The sequence below is a fragment of the Giraffa tippelskirchi genome, chromosome 4 (assembly GCF_054371585.1).
Source record: "Giraffa tippelskirchi isolate mGirTip1 chromosome 4, T2T-mGirTip1v1.2.pri, whole genome shotgun sequence".
NCBI lineage: Eukaryota > Metazoa > Chordata > Mammalia > Artiodactyla > Giraffidae > Giraffa > Giraffa tippelskirchi.
The window spans coordinates 111,491,829-111,512,894 of NC_137278.1; the positions used below are offsets into that span (position 1 = coordinate 111,491,829).

Here is a 21,066-nt window from a genome sequence, read left to right on the forward strand (position 1 = left end):
TAAGCCATGCAGTTTCCATCTGAAAATGTACTATATTATGTTCTGAGGACTGAACTTAGCGACTTTTAACAACTGGGAAGCCAAAAGTAAGCTTCATGATTGCAGAAACCATGTTTGCCACTGTATCTCATACCTGAGAAAAATGTCTGACATACAGTAGATCCTCAGTAAGTAATTGTTTGATTAAACAATTACTTTTTTAAACTGCCAAGTTCTCATAAAACAACAGCCTCTCTTGATAAGGGAAAATAGTTGTTTGGGGTTTTCTTTCTCCACCAGAAGACTTGCTAATGAAAATTTATTTCTAATTGGTTCCAAATTATTTTTATTATGTTTGAATTAAATATCAGTGCTTTGTGTCATGACGAATTTACAAAGAGCTAAGCTTTAAGTCAGCAAGAAGTTAATCTCATGTGTAGGAAGGGGTTTTTAAATATCATCTATACATTTTTACAGATTTGTCTTTTTATCTTTTCATCATTCATCTTTTTTATGCCAGTCTAACAAACCACCCAGTGTAAACCACAGAGTCCCTACTTCCCACTAGGTGAGAGAGGGGAATTTTAGCAAATATATGCAATATTTGTATTTTAAAATCTGTCAACATTCAGTGAGGCTTGTATTGAGCCTTGGGAAAAAAAGTATTATTTAAATGACTAAAGAGGGAAAAGAACAGCCATTTTGAAAAAGAATGAATCTGCTTTAGAAAAACATGGAGGTAAAACTGAGCAAAGCCCAATGAGTTGTCCAGTCTGATAAGAGTACAGGTGGGTATAGAAGAGCAGAGAGAAAGAAATGGACAGATGGAGTGGGACAAATCACAGAGGACTATAAAAGCTATGCACAAAATAATTGAAAATTATGTATTAGAAAATTTTGTTCACAAATCAGGTCCTACTGTATAGCACAGGGAACTATATTCAATACCCTTTGATAAACCATAATGAAACAGAATATGAAGAATATATATTCAGTTCAGTTCAGTCGCTCAGTCGTGTCCAACTCTTTGTGACCCCATGAGCTGTAGCACGCCAGGCCTCTCTGTCCATCACCAACTCCCAGAGTCTACCCAAACCCATGTCCATTGAGTCAGTGATGCCATCCAACCATCTCATCCTCTGTCGTCTCCTTCTCCTCCTGCCTGCAATCCTACCCAGCATTAGGGTCTTTTCCAATCAGTCAACTCTTCGCATGAGGTGGCCAAAGTATTGGAGTTTCAGCTTCAACATCAGTCCTTCCAATGAACACCCAGGACTGATCTCCTTTAGGATGGACTGGTTGGATCTCCTTGCAGTCCGAGGGACTCTCAAGAGTCTTCTCCAACACCAAGTTCAAAAGCATCAATTCTGCAGCGCTCAGCTTTCTTCACTGTCCAACACTCACATCCATACATGACCACTGGAAAAACCATAGCCTTGACTAGACGGACTTTTGTTGGCAAAGTAATGTCTCTGCTTTTAAATATGCTATCTAGGTTGGCCATAACCTTCCTTCCAAGGAGTAAGCGTCTTTTAATGTCATGGCTGCAATCACCATCAGCAGTGATTTTGGAGCCCAAAAAAATAGTCTGACACTGTTTCCACTGTTTCCCCATCTATTTGCCATGAAGTGATGGGACCAGATGCCGTGATCTTAGTTTTCTGAATGTTGAGCTTTAAGTCAACTTTTTCACTCTCCTCTTTCATTTTCGTCAAGAAGCTCTTTAGTTCTTTTTCACTTTCTGCCATAAGGGTGGTGTCATCTGCGTATCTGAGGTTATTGATATTTCTCCCGCCAATCTTGATTCCAGTTTGTGTTTCTCCCAGCCCAGCGTTTCTCATGATGTACTCTGCATATAAGTTAAATAAGCAGGGTGACAATATACAGCCTTGACGGACTCCTTTTCCTATTTGGAACCAGTCTGTTGTTCCATGTCCAGTTCTAACTGTTGCTTCCTGACCTGCATACAGGTTTCTCAAGAGACAGGTCAGATGGTATGGTATTCCCAGCTCTTTTAGAATTTTCCACAGTTTATTGTGACCCACACAGTCAAAGGCAAACCCAAGTAAGATGGTAGGTGTTGCGAGAGGGCATCAGAGGGCAGACACACTAAAACTAAAATTACAGAAAACTAGCTAATCTGATCACACGGACCACAGCCTTGTCTATCTCAATGAAACTAAGCCATGCTGCGTGGGGCCACCCAAGATGGATGGGTCATGGTGGAGAGGTCTGACAGAATGTGGTCCACTGGAGAAGGGCATGGCAAACCACTTCAGTATTCTTGCCTTGAGAACCCCATGAACAGTATGAATATATATTACATATATGTATAACTGAGTCACTGCTGTACAGCAGAAACTAATACAACATTGTAAATCAACTATTCAGTTCAGTTCAGTTGCTCAGTCATGTCTGACTCTTTACGACCCTATGAACCGCAGCATGCCAGGCCTCCCTGTCCCTCACGAACTCCCGGAGCCCACTCAAACTCATGTCCATTGAGTTGGTGATGCCATCCAGCCATCTCATCTCATCCTCTGTCGTCCCCTTCTCCTCCTGCCTGCAATCCTACCCAGCATTAGGGTCTTTTACAATGAGTCAACTCTTCTCATGAGGTGGCCAAAGTATTGGAGTTTCAACTTCAACATCAGTCCTTCCAACGATCACCCAGGACTGATTTCCTTTAGGATGGACTGGTTGGATATTCTTGCAGTCCAAGGGACTCTCAAGAGTCTTCTCCAACACCACAGTTCAAAAGCATCAATTCTCTGACGCTCAGCTTTCTTCACAGTCCAACTCTCACATCCATACATGACTACTGGACTATACTTCAATAACAATTTTAAAAAGAAAGCTTTGTTTGATAACAATGAATGGATAAAATGGAGACAAGCGATAACTGAAGGGAAGGGAGATCAGATGGGAGGTAACGTCAGGCCCAAACCTTCCAGGTGAAAATAGAGTAAAAAATAGAATAAAATGCATCAAAATAGAAATGACAAGACTCTCCAATTGGTTGTATATGAAAGTTAGAATTTCCACATGGTTCCAATATCCAAGAGGCAGGAAATTACAGAAGCACTGACAAAAGCCACAAAGTTTGAGAACTGCTTTGAGAAGATAATAAAAGATTCATAAGGAACATTTTCTAGGCAGTTGGGAGCACAGCTCTAGAATACAGAAGAAAGCACAGTAACTAACCTAAAGTTTAAGGCATGGGAAAGGATGCATCAACAACAGTTGATGCTGTAGGAGAGAATCCATGTTGTTGCTTTTTCCAGCTTCTAGAGATCATCTACGTTCCTTGACTCATGGTCCTTTCCTCCATCTTCAAAATCAACAGCACAGAATCCTCACATATCTCTGATTCTGAAACTCTTGCCTCCCTTTTCCACTTGGAAGGAGCATAAGTCCATCCAGATAACCCAGGATAATCTCACCATCTCAAGATCACATTTGAAAAGTCCTTTTTTTTTTTAGTTGAGTAACACATTCAGAGGTTCCAAGGAACAGAATGTGGGCAGTTTTGAAGAGTCATTATTCTGTGTACTACAACGTCTAAACATCAGAAACAGAATTGACTTTGACTTAATTCTTATGCATCAGTTTACCTTCAGGTTAAATGATATGTGAGATTAATTCATTAACTAGAGGATGAAAATAACATTTTTAATGGAGAGTTTTTCCATTAGTCTATTATATTCTGCTGAAAGGTCCTTAAGTTAAATGTTAAAATTAATGTTGTAAAATTCCATTTAAAGTTCCTTAGATAGCAATAAAAACAAATTGGTAGCTTTCTTCCAGTAGCAATATTTAGATGAGCCTATTTTTGATTGAAACTAGATTTTCTATTAAAGAAATCACTCTAGGCAGCATCTTACGCTGTTATTTATTTTGTCCATTTTTTTTCAAAAGTAAAATGTCATATGAAGTATAATTCACAGCCAGACAAGCATTTTTCCTTTGTACACATTTATAATATGTGCATTTTTAACTAATAATGATGTAAAAACATATTTCAATTTTTCCCACTATTCCTTTCCTTAATAATGAACAAAACTTCTGTGAAGATTACATAATATATGTAAAGCTGTAGCACAGCTGCTGGTCCATAATAAGCAGATCTTCAATAAATTTTTGGTGTAATCCAAAATATATTTCAAGAGATTTTGTCACTAATATTGAAACTTATTTTCATCAATACTACAAAGCAATAATACTGTGGACAGTATTTCTGACTAAACTTACCAAATTCTCAAGATTTAGTTGCTCTACAAAATAGAAAAAGATTAACATGAAAATTTGATTCCAACAACTTCTTTTAATTTAAAATGGTGTTTTATAATTAACTATTTAGTCCAGTTTTCACACGGGTACATAAAATGATAGCATTAAGGCTTTCTCTTCAATTCTATCTAAAGGCGCCAATATATTGTGAGGAAATTTTTGCTCATTTCATATGTTCAATATAGCATATTCAAAGTTAAAATTAAGCTATTCAGAAGATCAGCTGAAAGCAAATCTAGGAGAGAGCAGCAGTATAAGAAACAGAAGTCAAAAATAAAAGTTTTTCAGTGGTTATAATCCACCTTCAAGTTACACTATATCAAACTTCTTCCTGTAATCCTGTTCCTCTCTAACTCTTTTAAATAATGTTCCTGGGCTTTCACTGTCTGTTTTCTTTTTGTGAGGTTGTCAGATGATCTTGTCTTGCCTTGGGTAATTTAAGAGACTTTTATGTAGCTCTCTGAGAGACTATCACAGAAGTCCGACTAAGAGGATAATTTATGAGGTTCAAAATGAAGGGTCATTATTAATACTGTCTTGCCTGTAATGAATACATAGGCTCTCTCATTCATGCATGGCAAGGTTTTAACTAGATCAAAAGATGTAGAGGCTTTTAAATGAAGTACTGTGAATGATATCATTGGTTACATAAGCTTGCTTTACAATTTTTTTTAAAATATGATTGCTTAATGAGATTAGAGAACTCTAAGAAAATATGTCTTACAACAAACTGTGGAAAATTCTTAAAGACATGGGAATACCAGACCACCTGACCTGCCTCCTGAGAAATCTGTATGCAGGTCAGGAAGCAACAGTTAGAACTGGACATGGAACTACAGACTGGTTCCAAATCGGGAAAGGAGTATATCAAGGCTGTATACTGTCACCTTGCTTACTTATGTGCAGAGTACATCATGAGAAACGCTGGGCTGGATGAAGCACAAGCTGGAATCAAGATTGCCAGGAGAAATATCAATAACTTCAGATATGCAGATGACACCACCCTTATGGCAGAAAGCATAGAAGAACTAAAGAGCCTCTTGATGAAAGTGAAAGAGGAGAGTGAAAAAGTTGGCTTAAAGCTCAACATTCAGAAAACTAAGATCATGGCATCTGGTCCCATCACTTCATGGCAAATAGATGGGGAAACAATGGAAACAGTGACAGACTTTATTTTGGGGGGATCCAAAATCACTGCAGATGGAGACTACAGCCATGAAATTAAAAGACACTTGCTCCTTGGAAGAAAAGTTATGACCAACTTAGACAGCATATTAAAAGCAGAGATATTACTTTCCCAACAAAGGTCCATCTAGTCAAAGCTATGGTTTTTCCTGTAGTCATGTATGGATGTGAGAGTTGGAGTATAAAGAAAACTGAGTGCCAAAGAACTGATGCTTTTGAACTGTGGTGTTGGAGAAGACTCTTGAGGGTCCCTTGGACTGCAAGGAGATCCAACCAGTCCATCCTAAAGGAAATGAGTTCTGAATATTCATTGGAAGGACTGATGCTGAAGCTGAAACTCCAATACTTTGGCCACCTGATGTGAAGAACTGACTCATTGGAAAAGACCCTGATGCTGGGAAAGATTGAAGCAGGAGAAAAAGGGAACCACAGAGGATGAGATGGTTGGATGGCATCACCGACTCAATGGACATGAGTTTGAGTAAGCTCCGGGAGTTGGTGATGGACAGGGAGGTCTGGCATGCTGCAGTCCATGGGGTCACAAAGAATTGGACACGACTGAGTGACCAAACTGAACTGCACTGATGGGCTCATCTGTAACTTTCACACAAATCTTTCTTTGGCTGAAAACACAATTTCAGTAGTTATGGTTTTAGACATCTGTAGGGTAACATCTAGTCATCTTTCATAAGCTAGAATAATATGCAGAGTAAGTCTTCTCCATTATGAAGCTAAATGCAAAAGGAGCCAAGTGAGTGCATTTTCTCAGTTTTGAAGAGAAGTTAATTTTTAAGTGTTTTTACGTTATCAAAGTATTCCTGACTTGTGTTCAACAATCATTAATACTAATGATGTTTATGTAGCTAGAAGAAAATAGCACTTTTCCTTACCATTTCACTACCCAATGTCTTTTTTTTTATTACAACAGACAAATCTAATTACTACTTCTTCTGATGAATCTCAATGGATAAATAATTACTTAACAGGCAAACTGAAATTCTCCATGTTTCCATGAGAACTGATTTTTTATAAGCACATATGTAGGGGATAACAAATGAGAAAATAGAGTTACTTTTAGTAGTTGGGCAACTTATAATAGAAAAAAATGTTTGAGTATCTTTATTTGTATATGCTTTATTAAATAGATCCTGTAAATCTGAAGTCTATGCTCTTATCTAAAAAAATCTCTCTCCCTTCTCTCATTTTCTTACCTAAAGCCTGTCAGTGTGTTCACCCCCTTTTTTCATATGTGCATGTTTTATGTTCCCACATGTAACCTGAGCTCTGTCACCCATAATACTTAGCCTCATGCCTTGAATATTTTTTAAAAATAGCTAATCATTGAATTTTTGCTATATGCTGGATGCCATTCTAAGACTATTGGTCTACTAACCCAGCCTTGAAAGGAGATGAAATGGGTACCATTATTACCTTCACTTTATAGAGAAGGAAACAGAAATCCATAACAGTTAAACAGTCTGGCCAGTCACACAGCTGTAAGCAGCTAAGCCTGAATCTAAGCCTGGCTTTACAAACACTGCCCTGCTTCCAGAGACCCTGTATGGGTAAATCTCCCCATGATCAACTTTCAGAGCATCAAGTCCTGCTTCCTAACCTTCACTACTGTTAGGATTTTACATTTGCTTTTCTGTTTGTTTGTTTTTTTTTATTAATGTCTACATCTTCCACTGTTCCCAGAACATGTTACTGGAACCTGTAGTAGTTAATAGATGAGTAACAGCAGCTAATATTTATTAAGTTTTTGCCATGTGCCAAGCACTGCATCTTATTTTAATCTTCAGAAAGACTATCAGTTGTCTGTTTTATACATGACATCAATCATATATATATGTCTATCCCAATCTTCCAGTTCCTCCCCCCCTCCCCTTTCCCCCTTAGCATCCATACATTTGTTCTCTACATCTGATTCTCTATTTCTGCTTTCCAAAAAAGATCATTTATACCATTTTCTAGATTCCACATATATGCATTTATATACAATATTTGCTTTTCTCTTTTACTTCACTCTGTATGACACTCTCTAGCTCCATCCACATCTCTACAAATGACCCAATTTAATTCCTTTTTTATGGTTGAGTAATATTCCATTGTTTATATGTACCAGATCTTTTGATGAAGACACTGAGACAGAGAGAGGTTAGGAACTTGCCCAAGGTCACACAACTACCACGGTTTAAATTCAAAGGCCAAACTCCAGAGACATGCTCTGAAAAAATGAAGGAATGGATCAATAAAAATCTAGCTTGGAGGGGCAGGGAGAGCTGTAGAGAGATGACATCTGACATGCCTGGAAGGGTGAGAAGGAAAAGATAGACACACTATAGGCAGAGGAAACAGCATGGATAAAGCACCATACGACAGTGTGCCTGGAGCTCACTAAATACAAATGGGTGAGTGAGTAGTTTTACAGCAAATGACTTTAAAGGTTTTGCATATGTAAATGCTTTATTATTAACAGTCTTTGCACATTTTTTTTTTCTTTCAGTGCCACCATGGGCCTTAATTGCCATAGCCATAGTTGCGGTCCTTTTAGTCCTGACCTGCTGCTTCTGTATCTGTAAGAAATGCTTATTCAAAAAGAAAAACAAGAAGAAGGGAAAGGAAAAGGGAGGGAAGAATGCCATTAACATGAAAGATGTGAAAGACTTGGGGAAGACCATGAAAGATCAGGTAATGTATTCATTCCATATTTCTTTTTTTATTAAAAATTTAAGAATAGACAGTTTATTATTTCATGCCAAATGAAGAAATAAACAATATCCAGACACTTGCCAGTGTGGTAGAAATGTTTTGCAATCCTTTCAGTCATTGCTCAACATCCAAAGTACAATGGAAACAAGCAGTAGTTTTCCAATCTCCTAAGCATATACCCTACCCTACTTCAAGTTCTACCCTACTTGAAAGTAATTTGTTCTTCTCAGTCTATAGAATTCTCTAGGCAATAATACTGAAGTGGGTAGCGATTCCCTTCTCCAGGGGAATCTTCCTGACCCAGGGATTGAACCTCCATCTCCTGCATTGAAGGCAGATTTTTTACCACCTGAGCCACCAGGGAAGTGGGTTCAATCACTGGGTTGGGAAGATCCCCTGGAGGAGGAAATGGCAACCCACCCCAATATTCTTGCCTGGGAAAATCCCATGAACAGAGGAGCCTGGTGGGCTACAGTCCATGGGGTCGCTCGAGTCAGACATAACTTCAGAATTAAACCACCAAACCACCATCACCAGGCATATAAACCAAGAAAGAGTATCCATGACCGTCAGGGCCGTCTTGATAGGCCCAGCATACTGAAATTATAGCTAAATATTTTTATTACATCTGTTTAACCCATTATAAGTGGGTCTAGATTTTGAGAAACAGAATAAAGAATATCTGTTCTCTCTCTTGGGTGGGACATCTTTTTAACATTATCACTGTTCATAATGACCATTAAATACTGAGTCTTATAGCTATTTATCACACATGGTGAAAGCTACCATCCCTATGCAATCATCCAACCCAGTGATGAGTGCTTTAGGAACAATGAGTTATACAAGAGAAGGAAGAGAATGATGAGTTGGATCTAAAGAACAGGGTAGAATTTTAAGGCAAAATCCTTATTCTTCCACTTAAGGAGAGTTAGAGCCATAACACAGGTTATAAAATCCATCTGCCTGAGTTATCGTCCCAAGGCTAAGGACCGCTCCTTGATGCCAGCGGTCCCCAACCTTTCCGGCACCAGGGGACAGTTTTGTGGAAGACAATTTTTCTGTGGACGGGGATGAGGGGATGAGGAGGGTTCAGGCAGTACTGTGAGCGATATGGAGCAGCAGATGAAGTTTGGCTCTGTAGCCACTCACCTCCTGCTCTGCAGCCGGGTCAGTGGCCCGGGGTTGGGACCCCTGCTTTATACCGTCTATTTTTCCTAGACTAGATGATTTGGTTGAGAATAAAGTCTACTATTAAGAGTTATAATAATTAAATGCCCCTTCATTTCTTTTTTGGAATATTTCTAAAGAACACTTATTTCATATAAAAAGTAAATGCAAAGATTTTTCAAAGATAATATTTTGAGTTATCACTGTTTCCCTTCAAATAAATCAAAATTTCTACTTATTCCCTAATAGCAACATATATAGGTAGTTTTATAAATTCTTCTTATAGTATTACTGTTAATTATACTCTTAAATATGTATATCCTCTTAAGAATAATTTAGTTAAGGAGGGCCTTTTTAGTACACTTGCATAAGTTCTCCACACAGTCAGGACACTAATCCCTCTCTCCAGCCTGAGTTTTAAACACTTTTCTCAAAGACACAGTAATGTCTCTTGAAAATGATTTCACAGAGGCTCATTTCAAACTTTTGCTTGGTTTCAAAGCTATAGAATGAACACGATACTTGCATTCTCATTCACAGAGATTCATTCTGAGCTCAGTATCAAAGGTTACCTTTTTCTCAAAGTTCCTAACCACAGCCAGAGCAGCCCAGGCACCAATGTTCAACCACAGACGTCTAAGAAGGATTTTTCTTTTTGGTTAATTTGTTACATAGAAACTGAAGTTTTAAATCATGTCTTGCTTATTTCACCATTTTGTGTAACCAGCAGGACTTGATAGATTTCTTTGGACAACGTATTTGGGAGATGAAATGTAGTAAAAATCTTCTAGATGGACATGGATGGTCTGAATACTTTATATGTGAATTTCATCTGTATCTATGAAACAAACTGGAAATATAATACTGTCATTTTCATATCTTCAATAAAATTCAAATGTGGTTTTCATCTATGCTAGAATTAACAGTTAAAAGCACTAAATAATGTTAAATGATTACTACAGCCTTTCTTCCTAGGACAAGAAATTTGTATTTTTCTTTGTGGAATTTGTTCTATAGGATGTAAGACTGTAATTTATAGCATAGTAGCGGTGTTTACTACCCCTGTTATGACATGGATAAATGACCAAGATCTCAAAAACAGTAAATACAGAGGACTGATGGTTAATTTTTTACTGCTCACCAAGTCTTTTGGATGAGAGGGGAAGAGAAATGAGTCAAATAAGAAAATACTAGGAAGTCATTGATAGTTTATAGCAATCTACTATTACAATATAGCATTTAGAATTTCAACAACTCAAAAGGTGTTTTTTAATCATTTTAAGTAGATCATTTTGTCTACTAGGATTTTATAGGTCTTATTTTAACTTATGACCAATTAAATGTACAGAAGAAAATATAATTTGAGCAAGTGAAAATAGGCCCCATTGGTAAACAGTTATATAATAGCCTATGCTACTTTTTAAGGAGATAAAAGTAACCAATTGATTTCTATCATTTTTTTTAAAAGAAAGGATAAAACATCAGAACAAAATGTATAGATTTTAAGATGCTATGTCACGTGACCATCTGATCATCCAAGTTCGAAACAGCATAAACAAGGATAAATTATTCTTTACTTAAATTTTCAAGCAATTTTAGACAAAATACTGACATAAACATGAGGAAAGCAATAGTGATAACCTATGGCTCTTCATATCTAGAAAGTAGACAGGTGTAAGAGGCATTTTAGATATGCGTTCTTAAGATACCTAAGCTCTAGGAGAAATCAGTACGTTTTTACTATTTCATTCCGCATAAGAACTCATATAAATTCAAAGCTCAATAATCATGACTATGTCTCTATGATAAGATTTTATAACCAAGGAAGAATTTTTAAATATTCTGCAATGACAACAAAATGGTAATGATAGATAGTATTTTTATACAGCAAAGAATATATATTTAACGGTTTTTAATGGTTTAAAACGTAAAAGCACTAAAAATACAGAGGGGCAATATCAACTTGCAAAGTCAAAGGTCTGGAGAGGTCATTTCTCCATGGTTTTTACTAATGTGTGTGGATATTTAAATTTTGATTTCTTCCTTCTATGTCCTCCTTATCTGTGTTGTGTCTCATGACTGTTCGGGACTGTCCCTTGCGGTAGGTTCCCTCTCCTATTAGATACCCCTAAGTCAATGCTCAGATACATTTAGTGGCCTGGCAGCTGGGGCTCCACAGCTGAGGGTGTACCATTCTGACACACATCAAAAGGCTGAACTAAATTGATTTTTTCTAAGATAAAGGGTTCTCATTTTAAACATTACTAACTGATTAAAAGAGAACAGTATTAGAAAGCTCGTTTTAATTGATGGGCACAGAAAGAAAATTCAGTGTCTTATGCTCCCTTTTTAATGTGCCTTATCAATTCCAAATCTGAACAGTTTAACTTAGCATGAACAAAGCACCTTCTGATGGTTTATCCAAGTACAACTAAGCACCTTTTGAATATTGAATCAAGACAGAAGCATATACACTAAATTTTTGCAATTTAAAACAAAGTCTTTTTCCCAACACAGTCTTTTCTAGTACAGTTTATCAAACTCTGAGAACTTCTGGGCTTACATGCCTTTTCCTCTGCATTTTGTTAGGGGTAGGGGGTAGGGACTATTGCTCTTTAGATATTATAATAACTACTGATTTAATAGGTCTGAATTTAATGTAAAAGTACAGAAAATGTCTTGCTTAAGCTCAGCCTTTAGCACAAGAATAGACTTAATCACATTGGAGATGAACAGTGACAGTGAGAAATTATCAAAAATTTAGCCCTATTTCATGCAGAATAATTGCAGAGATGGTCTTGCACCTTTTATTACGGTAAAAACCACTTAGGGAAAAGGAGATTTAATATCTCAACTCTTTCAAATTACACTGAGCTGAAATATGATATGTAAATTGTCAGTTCTGAAAGAGAATCTGAAAAAGTATTTTAATCCATGAAAATTTTTATGTTTATGGTGGAATAGTGTGAAGATTTTTTTCAGGCAAAAATGTGCATTAAATAGTTTGCCATTCAAAAAATTAAAATCTTACAGGAAGCAAATTAGCTACATTGCCATTTTCTAAACACATCTTTTTCACAGTGTTAAAGACCTACACACAGCTGAGGTTTTGAAAAGGCAGTGTGGGTTCACTGCTTCAAGTCCTCCAGTTAAACTCAGTAGTCTTTCCTTGTCACTTTACTATTATTTTTGTACTGCTAACACCTTCAAGCTAAAAGATTAATTTTTAAATAATTATGTTGTTTTCCTTGGGCTATTGGTAAATCAACATTTTACTATTCAAGGAGACAACCAAGTATAAACTTCCAAATAAAATGGGGTATGGCTAACCAGCTCTGAAAGGCTTCTGCACAGGTGTAATAATGGCAATTTTCCAAAGTCATTGTAAGCTCCTGAAATTTTTCAGGAAGCACAAAATGGGAAGCATCTCTGACTACAGTTCAGCTCTCTGTTTATGTGATCTTTCCACCCGAATGAGTTCTAGTAAAATGATGCCAAGTCTGATTTTTAGAATCAAATTAGAGTTAGATAAGTAGAGCCAAATTGCAAAGTCTTATCAGTTTGGAGATTGAGGCTGCCATTTTGAGGCATCACTGCAGGTCTCTGTATAAATGGATAAGCGAACAGAAACCTTTCTCTGAGCAGAGAAAAAAGACTATGTAATCTGGGTGGGAGGGGGAAGATTGGTGGTAGACCTGTAATCTAGTGACTCTGAAGCTTTTCTGAAGCCTGGTTATACTTCTTGCATTTGAGTTCTACAAGAGTTCTCAGATTTAATTTGATCACTGACAAGAGTTTAGATTTTTTTTACTTTGTCAGAGATATTAAGCAGCCCATCACTCATATGTCTTATCTGCAATTTTTTTAGATTCTTCAGTAACACACACACACACACACAAGGCAATGAAAATGCCATAACCAAAACCTAGGAGAGAATACTTGCCATATATAACAGCAGAAAGATTGAGTCTCTACAGATATCTAAGTTAAAAACAACAGCAGGAAAACTAGCAAAGGGTATGTTATACAGGCGAGCCCCAGAAGAAAAAATACAAATGGTTCAGGTAAAGATTTTTAAAGTTTTCAACTTCAATAGTGTTCAGGAAAATGTAACACTGTATCATTTTTCACTTTGAATAATAACTACTTCTGGATTTCTAATTATCTTTCCTAATTCTTTAAAGCAGTGAGAATGCACATCCCTAGAAATAGAACTTCTAATATTTATAATCTTTACAGCCTATGACTTTTTGAGTAAAATTTTTACACTTATTGGGAAAATACATTATATATTTTTTACTAAAGAGAACATATGAATGAATTTTATGAAATTATGAGCTTTCTAGTATTTCCATTTACATCACACTTAAGTTTTAGGTTATAAGGAACATTCAACTGGTCCAAACGGAGTTTTGAGAATTTTATGCCATGATTTTTGCTTGTTACCACAGAATTAATTTTTATACAAAGTTCAGTCTGACAAAATTTCAAACATAATTCCTTTTACCTTTTGGTATCAAATAGACCCATAAATCAATTTAATTCAGCCAAGCTTTCTGTGGAGCTGTTATAAAAATAAAACAGTAAACTTAAACTGGAACTGGAGTAGATTTTTCTCTAAACATGCATTTGCTGGTGGCATGTTTCTTTTTTCCTCTTTTTCCATAACCATTGTAAATGTATATGCAAAACATAGGAAATTACAATTTTCTGAGAATCAGTTAGTCAACTATCTTTTTCATAGGAAGCAAGGCAAGAAAAGGCCACGCATTTCATATGAATTACTCCACTGCATGTAACAAGGGTGTTTTACATGGTGCTTAGTGTAGATCTCTTTAAACTACATGAATGTGAAAACTGGCCTGGTTAATAGCATGTTTATCACACCTCAGAAAGAAGCGATTTTATCAGAGTCGAATATAATACCAAGTTGACGTTTTCTTTGCAACAACTTTACATTTTTTGCTTGCAATATTCTGAGGGGCTTTTTCCATTGCTTCCATGTTGCTTGCTGATTGGGGGGAAAATTCCTTGCACAAATGGAATTTTTAAAAATACGTAAGCAGCAGATGTGAATGTGTGTCAGACAAATGGAGATTTCCAGCATCTCAGTGCTTGCTTCTAACAGCTTGGAAGTATTAACCACAGGCCCAGTGTCATTTGGGTTAGATGAAAATTCATTTGAATTGACATATAATCCCTTTCCCTTATTTATAGGCCCTAAAGGATGATGATGCTGAAACCGGATTGACTGATGGTGAAGAGAAAGAAGAACCCAAAGAAGAGGAGAAACTGGGAAAACTTCAATACTCACTGGATTATGATTTCCAGAATAACCAGGTCTGAGGGGGGAAATGTCTTGTAATTCCATTACACTTTCTGAAATACCAACCAGAAATTGAAACAAGATACTGCTTAAAACATTTCATTTGCTACAAGGGGAAAATGCAATTATCGAAGCTATTGATGAAATAATTTCTAAGTACAGGTGGTCCCCCACTTGCTAATTTAACTTCTGGTAATTAGAATCCACAGTGTTCAGTTGATTACATCTACTATGGCACTTTCAGCAGGCAGGCAGAATACAAATTACTTTGAAGCCATCGGTCTGATTCTGAGAGTTCCTAGGCATAGATCTCTCAGCCTGAGCTACAACGATCTTCTTCAGAATTCATGGATTTAGCTCCGAATAGGGCAAGGAAAATCCCGTGGACAGAGAAGCCTGGTAGGCTGCAGTCCATGGGGTCGCAACAAGTTGGACATGACTGAGTGACTTCACTTTCCCTTTTCACTTTCATGCATTGGAGAAGGAAATGGCAACCCACTCCAGTGTTCTTGCCTGGAGAATCCCAGGGACGGGGGAGCCTGGTGAGCTGCCGTCTATGGGGTCTCACAGAGTCGGACACGACTGAAGCGACTTAGCAGCAGCATACCATGATTTGATTATCAGGGGTTGGTTAAGAGCAAAACTGCCTATTATTTATAAATTCTAGGGAAGGTCAAGGTCAGCAAATGTTATCTTAACACATAACATCTTTTGCAGAAATATAGACAGCTTCCCTTGTGACTCAGCTGGTAAAGAATCCGCCTGCAATGTGGGAGACCTGGGTTCGATCCCTGGATTGGGAAGATCCCCTGGAGAAGGAACGGCTACCCACTCCAGTATTCTGGCCTGGAGAACTCCATGGACTGTATAGTCCATGGGGTCGCAAAGAGTCAGACACAACTGAGTGACTTCCACTTGCTCACTCTCACTCAAACTGCCTTTATATATGTATCCAACATTTTTCTACTAATCAACTCTACTTTCATGTTTTTCAGTAGAAATCTAGGGGTATCTCATCCTGGTTAGTCATCATTTTTAAACTCCTACATTGGTTTTGAGTACTATAAATATCATTTTATAAAGTAGTATTTTTAAGAATATAGCACTGAAAAAAAAGAATATAGAATTTAATTTTTTTTACTCAAACATGATGCAAATGTATTTATTCTTCCCTTTCTAGCAAACACATTTTAGGAGGTATTTCATTCTGAGCATCTGTAATATTCTACCTGATAAAATTTAATATTCTGCATTTATTTTTCTGAATGTTCTCAGCTAATCTGATTTATAAAATGATTCCTATGAGTCATGGAAGGTAAAGTCTGAGGCTTTTTGTAGATAAGGCTGTAATCAAATATACACACTTGCTTACCAAAACTAAAAGACAATCCTTAAAGTCCCCTAAGAAGCTTTCACGGTGGAGAAAAATGTGATTTTTATCTCTCAAGCAGAAGCCAGAGGGGAGTTGGAAGAAGTAATTCCACCTCTTATCAACAAAATGCCCCCAAACCTTTCAAGTGTAGATGATCAAGTTTAAAAGACTTTAGGCTATATCACTAGTTCTTTCCCTGTCCCAAAGAAAAAGTATTGCAAAAAGAGAGAAGGAGAGAATATAATCTTGCTTATTCACATTGCTAACCAAAAGCAAATTCCAAATACCAACTTGGCAAACCAAGAGACAAACTGTTTGCTTTACTAATCATGTCTTTATAAGCTTATGTCTATTTTAGCCGTTCTTTGACCATCTGTCTATGTTTTGCATACTTACAATCCAGCATTATTATTGCTACTGTTGTATGAAGAAGTCACAAAGATACTGAAACATTAAAATGGAAATAACAATCTTTAAGGGTATTGGTCTAGATTAAAAATTGAGCCAACTGGCCAAAGTGCACTTATGCACACACTGGATCAATTTTGTAGAAAATTCCTGTGACTTTTTTTTTAAGAGGTGAATTGCTTTTCCACCCTATTGGTTGAAAAAGGTACAGTCTCAAAATTTCAGACTCCATTTTAAGATGTGAACAGCTATACATTCTGCATTTTCTGAATAGTATATGCCTTGAATAACAATAAGAGAGTCTACTTTTGTTTCCCATATGAATCTAAACCAGTCTGTTGACACAGCATGACTGATGGCAGAGCATCAGAACAGTCCACTCACACCTTCTGTTTCCTTTGCAAAAACATGAACAATGCCAGTCAACACTCACACTCATAATAAGAAATAGGAAAGTATCACTGAGAAAAATCAGATGTGAAGAAATGCAGAGATTTCTGCTATATTTGAATAAAATCAGACACTTAGTCACTTAGCATTAAAAGCTGTAACTGTAATCTCCCCTCCTTTTAGAGGAAGCTGAAATTATTTTTCTTTGACCCTATGTCCTATATTTAAATAAAGAATTTAATATGTAATAATTATTTTACTCTAAGTTAAAACAAGAAGTAGCTAGCACACAAGTAAAGGTCAAATATGATAGAAACTTGAAGATCTTATTTTTATTTCAAAAAGCTACCCAATTTCTAAGAAATTTCTATTTAGCTGGTCTGAAGCTTTGGTTCAAAATAAAATTTTCCTGCTTTATAATTACAGGCTTGTGATTGTTTAACAACTTATTTCCACTTACAATCACACTCTGGTAAGAAAAATAATACACAAGGGCTTTTAGCAACTGGGAAGTTATTTGATTGCAACCCTTTTGCAAATATGAATTCCATATTTAAATGTAATCAGCAACCTTTGAAAAAGCCTCTTTTGTGTTTAAAGCCAGGCTTCCTAGAGCCTGCGTCTGTCATAATTGGGTTTCTGAAGTCTGGGTATATCATTTCATTTGCCTTCTGTGTTCAGCTTCTTAAGAGAATAGAAGTTTATCAAAAGCAAAGAAGAAAAGAGAAATCACAATATGCAGCCTTGTGAACAAATCAGTCTTTTCCAACGTGTTCACCAATGCCGGGTTGTCTGTCTACTGCCTCTCATTTCAGCTGCTGGTAGGAATCATCCAGGCTGCCGAGCTGCCCGCCTTGGACATGGGGGGCACCTCTGATCCCTATGTGAAGGTATTTCTGCTGCCCGATAAAAAGAAGAAATTTGAGACAAAAGTCCACCGAAAGACTCTTAATCCTGTCTTCAACGAGCAATTTACTTTCAAGGTATTTTTGTGTGTATATTTACTATTGAACTTTTTCTCTGTTGTTTTGGATAACAGACCAATCTCATCCTGACACATACAGATACATGCACATGACCACTTTCAGACTCACAAGTGATTCTACTCAGAATATTTGTAATTCTTATTTTCAGTGTGATGAGGACTCTATTATGCATTTAAATGTGATCCAGATAGGATTCAGCTCAGCTATTTCAGAACAGAATGTGGACTGGCAGAGAACTAGGATGTCATTCGTGTCCAAAAAGTGAGTTCAGCTTCCAGTGTGTCCATGGACCTGAACGTTTTCCCCTCTCTAAAATAAAGCCAAAAGATTATAGGCTTTTCCCAGGTTTCCAAGTTTCGAAAAGCAATCACAACCACAGAATAAAGCTAGCCAACATTATTTCAAATGGTACAAATAGGTATTACTCTCAATGAAAAATTTTTTGTGTACAGGGCCAATTTGAATATTTGAAAACATTCTAAATCCATAAATAAAAAGAATAGGAGCCTATTATTTTTTTCCCTTTCTAGCATTTTTCCTTTCCTCTTGGCTCTTCCCTGGTGTCCTTCATCTTGTTGAGACACCTCAGTTAACAAACGATAACAAAGAGGAATTCTGGCCTCACAAAAACTCAATAGGAAAAGGTACCTGGCAGGCTTCAGGCATCTCCGTATGTACAAGTCCGTAGTTCTCCACCTGAAGTCATGCATAAAAACAGTCTCTTGGTTGGTATCTTTAACATGTGAAATTTTTTAATGTGTTGCTTAAAACAATACATGTCTGTGAATATGCCAGCAGGCAGATTCAGAATCACTCATCTACCAGCCAGCCTTAGCTATAGCACACGCTGCATGTCAGCAAACATCCTGGTATGAAATAAACGGATGAAACTTCAGGTGTGAGTCATTCTCATGAAACTTGCTTCTAGTTTTCTAAAGAGTACTGACTTTCTATTCACTCTAAAATTTGAGTTTGTAAGACAAGAAAAATCTCTCATGTATTATCAGCAACCCTATTTAAAATCTATACTTTTTTAAACCAAGACAGTTAATGTAGAGTAGCTCTAGAAACATTCTGAAACTACTCAGTTTAAGAAAAACTAATCATCAGGATCAATATGCCACAGAACGTACAATGAAAACAAAACAAAACAAAAATATTGCAAAAGGTAAGCACAATCTTTCTATTTGACTTTGTGTGGATCTTAAGCCAGCACATTCTTAAATTATTTGAAATATTGTGGGGCTTTGTTTTGAGTTATCTATATGCTATTTCTTTTTTAAAATGTGTACTGATAATAATTTCTAGTGATGTCTATAACTTCAAGAATTATAATCACTGGAGATTTTGAAATTGCCTATAAAATTTAATCAGGTTCCACTTCATTTTAGGAGAGTTGATCACATCATAAATCAAGCCAAAGTACAATATATTTTCATACATTTAAAAAATATACCTCTGTTTCTAGAGAACTAGCCAGTGTCTCCTTTTAGGCCTTGTAGATTATGCATCTTAAAAGGAAGCAAAATAGTTTAAAGGGGGTTGGCTTTAAAATTGAGTTCAAATCCACTGAAAATGAACTTGACATGCCCCAAATGAAATGCTCCTTTTCTCCACAACAAACGCCCACTTGAAAGAGCTACTTATCATTCAAACAATAAATATTTATTAAGTACCTGCTGTGTGCCAGCACTGTGCGAAATGCTTTACATATATTCATTTGGCCTTAGCCAGCTCCTGTGAAATAGACACTATCATCATCATTCTAGGTTTATTTACTTGTCCCAGGCCCTTCAGCTGGAAGAGGGGGAAACCCAGGCTTGGACCTGTCTGACCTCCAACTCAGGTTTTTGACTAATGTCATTTTGTACAATCACAAACAAATCTAGACAGATTTCAGAAATAAGATGCAATTTTCAAGAGTTCATCCCTACTCTAAAATTACTTTCTTTCTTTAAAGTCATTCTAAAGTGGAAAATGTGTTGTGCCTAGTTTTTAATCATAGTATTTTAATCCAATTCCTAATAGATGACAAATGATAGAAAACAAAAGCTCTTTGGAAAAAAACAAAATTTCTTGTATATATACGATCAAAAATTCTTCCTTCTCCTTTCCTTTTAATATAAGGAATTAATTGAGAAATGTTTGCTGGAGCATAAGACAACTATTTACACTGATAAAATAATAACAAGTGTCTGAAAATTGATGAAACCTTCAATACAAGTCTAAACAATTTCTTAATTAGGCATTTCTTCCCAGTTACTGAAGTGTAGTTTACTTGTAATTGCCTTGCTTTCTCTGAATATTAAAAATGTCACTAATAAACATCCCAGCCCATAGCATCTGTCCCAGATATTTTTGAACAGCTGGAGAATTCATCAGTTTTTGGCCTTTTGCCTCTGCTCATCCTAAAGAGTGTCGTTGCTAAGAATGAACTTCAAGATCTAAATTATAATGAATCTGATATTCAAAACATCAACTTTCTAGCCAGCTCCTGTCAATCAGTAAATTATTTTAAGGAATAGGGGAGGCACCTTGTGAATTTCATTCCAATCCTTATAGACTCCTAGCATGTCTTCTCATTAAGCACTGCTTCATTAAACTATGGCATCCAAATGGCCTCAAAGAGTTAATAGAACTTTTGAAACAACTACCCCTGAGTAAGTTGCCCCCTGACAATATAACTTAACAATAACAACAAAACATTCTGCAAGAAAAAGTTCCTTATAAAGTCAAGTGCAATCAGCTTGGTTTATTCCTCTTTTACTCTTGAAGTATTTCTAGCATGACTAATAGCAGGAGCCATTATTAATAACACTAACAGCTTCTAGAACTTTGGGAGAAAGTGATAAATCACTATGGTAAGCCCTCACTTTCACCCAAGTGATTTAAGCCCCAAGTAGTTAGTCAAATGATTCAATTTAAGGGGAAAAAAGTGCTCTTTTTCTCCCTGTTCTGTTTATCCAACATAAATATTAAAATTAAACACTATGAAAAAGTAACATATTTTAAGCATTTTTTGTCACCAGATATTTTATCCTGGTCTTTTTTGTTTAGGTGCCATATTCGGAATTGGGTGGCAAAACTCTGGTAATGGCTGTCTATGATTTTGATCGCTTCTCTAAGCATGACATCATTGGAGAATTTAAAGTCCCCATGAACACAGTGGATTTCGGACACGTAACTGAGGAGTGGCGTGATCTGCAAAGTGCAGAGAAGGAAGAGGTAAGAAAAACATTAGTATTTCTAAT

At 36.5% G+C, this 21,066-nt stretch overlaps 1 protein-coding gene across 3 annotated transcripts in view; it reads left to right on the top strand.

Annotated features, from left to right (window-relative positions):
* Positions 1–21,066, top strand: part of SYT1 (synaptotagmin 1) — a 607,838-nt gene that overhangs the window by 439,861 nt on the left and 146,911 nt on the right. For all 3 annotated transcript variants that reach the window (XM_081593169.1, XM_081593170.1, XM_081593172.1), the window contains 4 exons: positions 7,961–8,145; positions 14,551–14,673; positions 17,645–17,812; positions 20,873–21,040. In XM_081593169.1, coding sequence (XP_081449295.1) covers positions 7,961–8,145; positions 14,551–14,673; positions 17,645–17,812; positions 20,873–21,040 — 644 coding nt within the window. The remainder of the gene's footprint in view (positions 1–7,960; positions 8,146–14,550; positions 14,674–17,644; positions 17,813–20,872; positions 21,041–21,066) is intronic.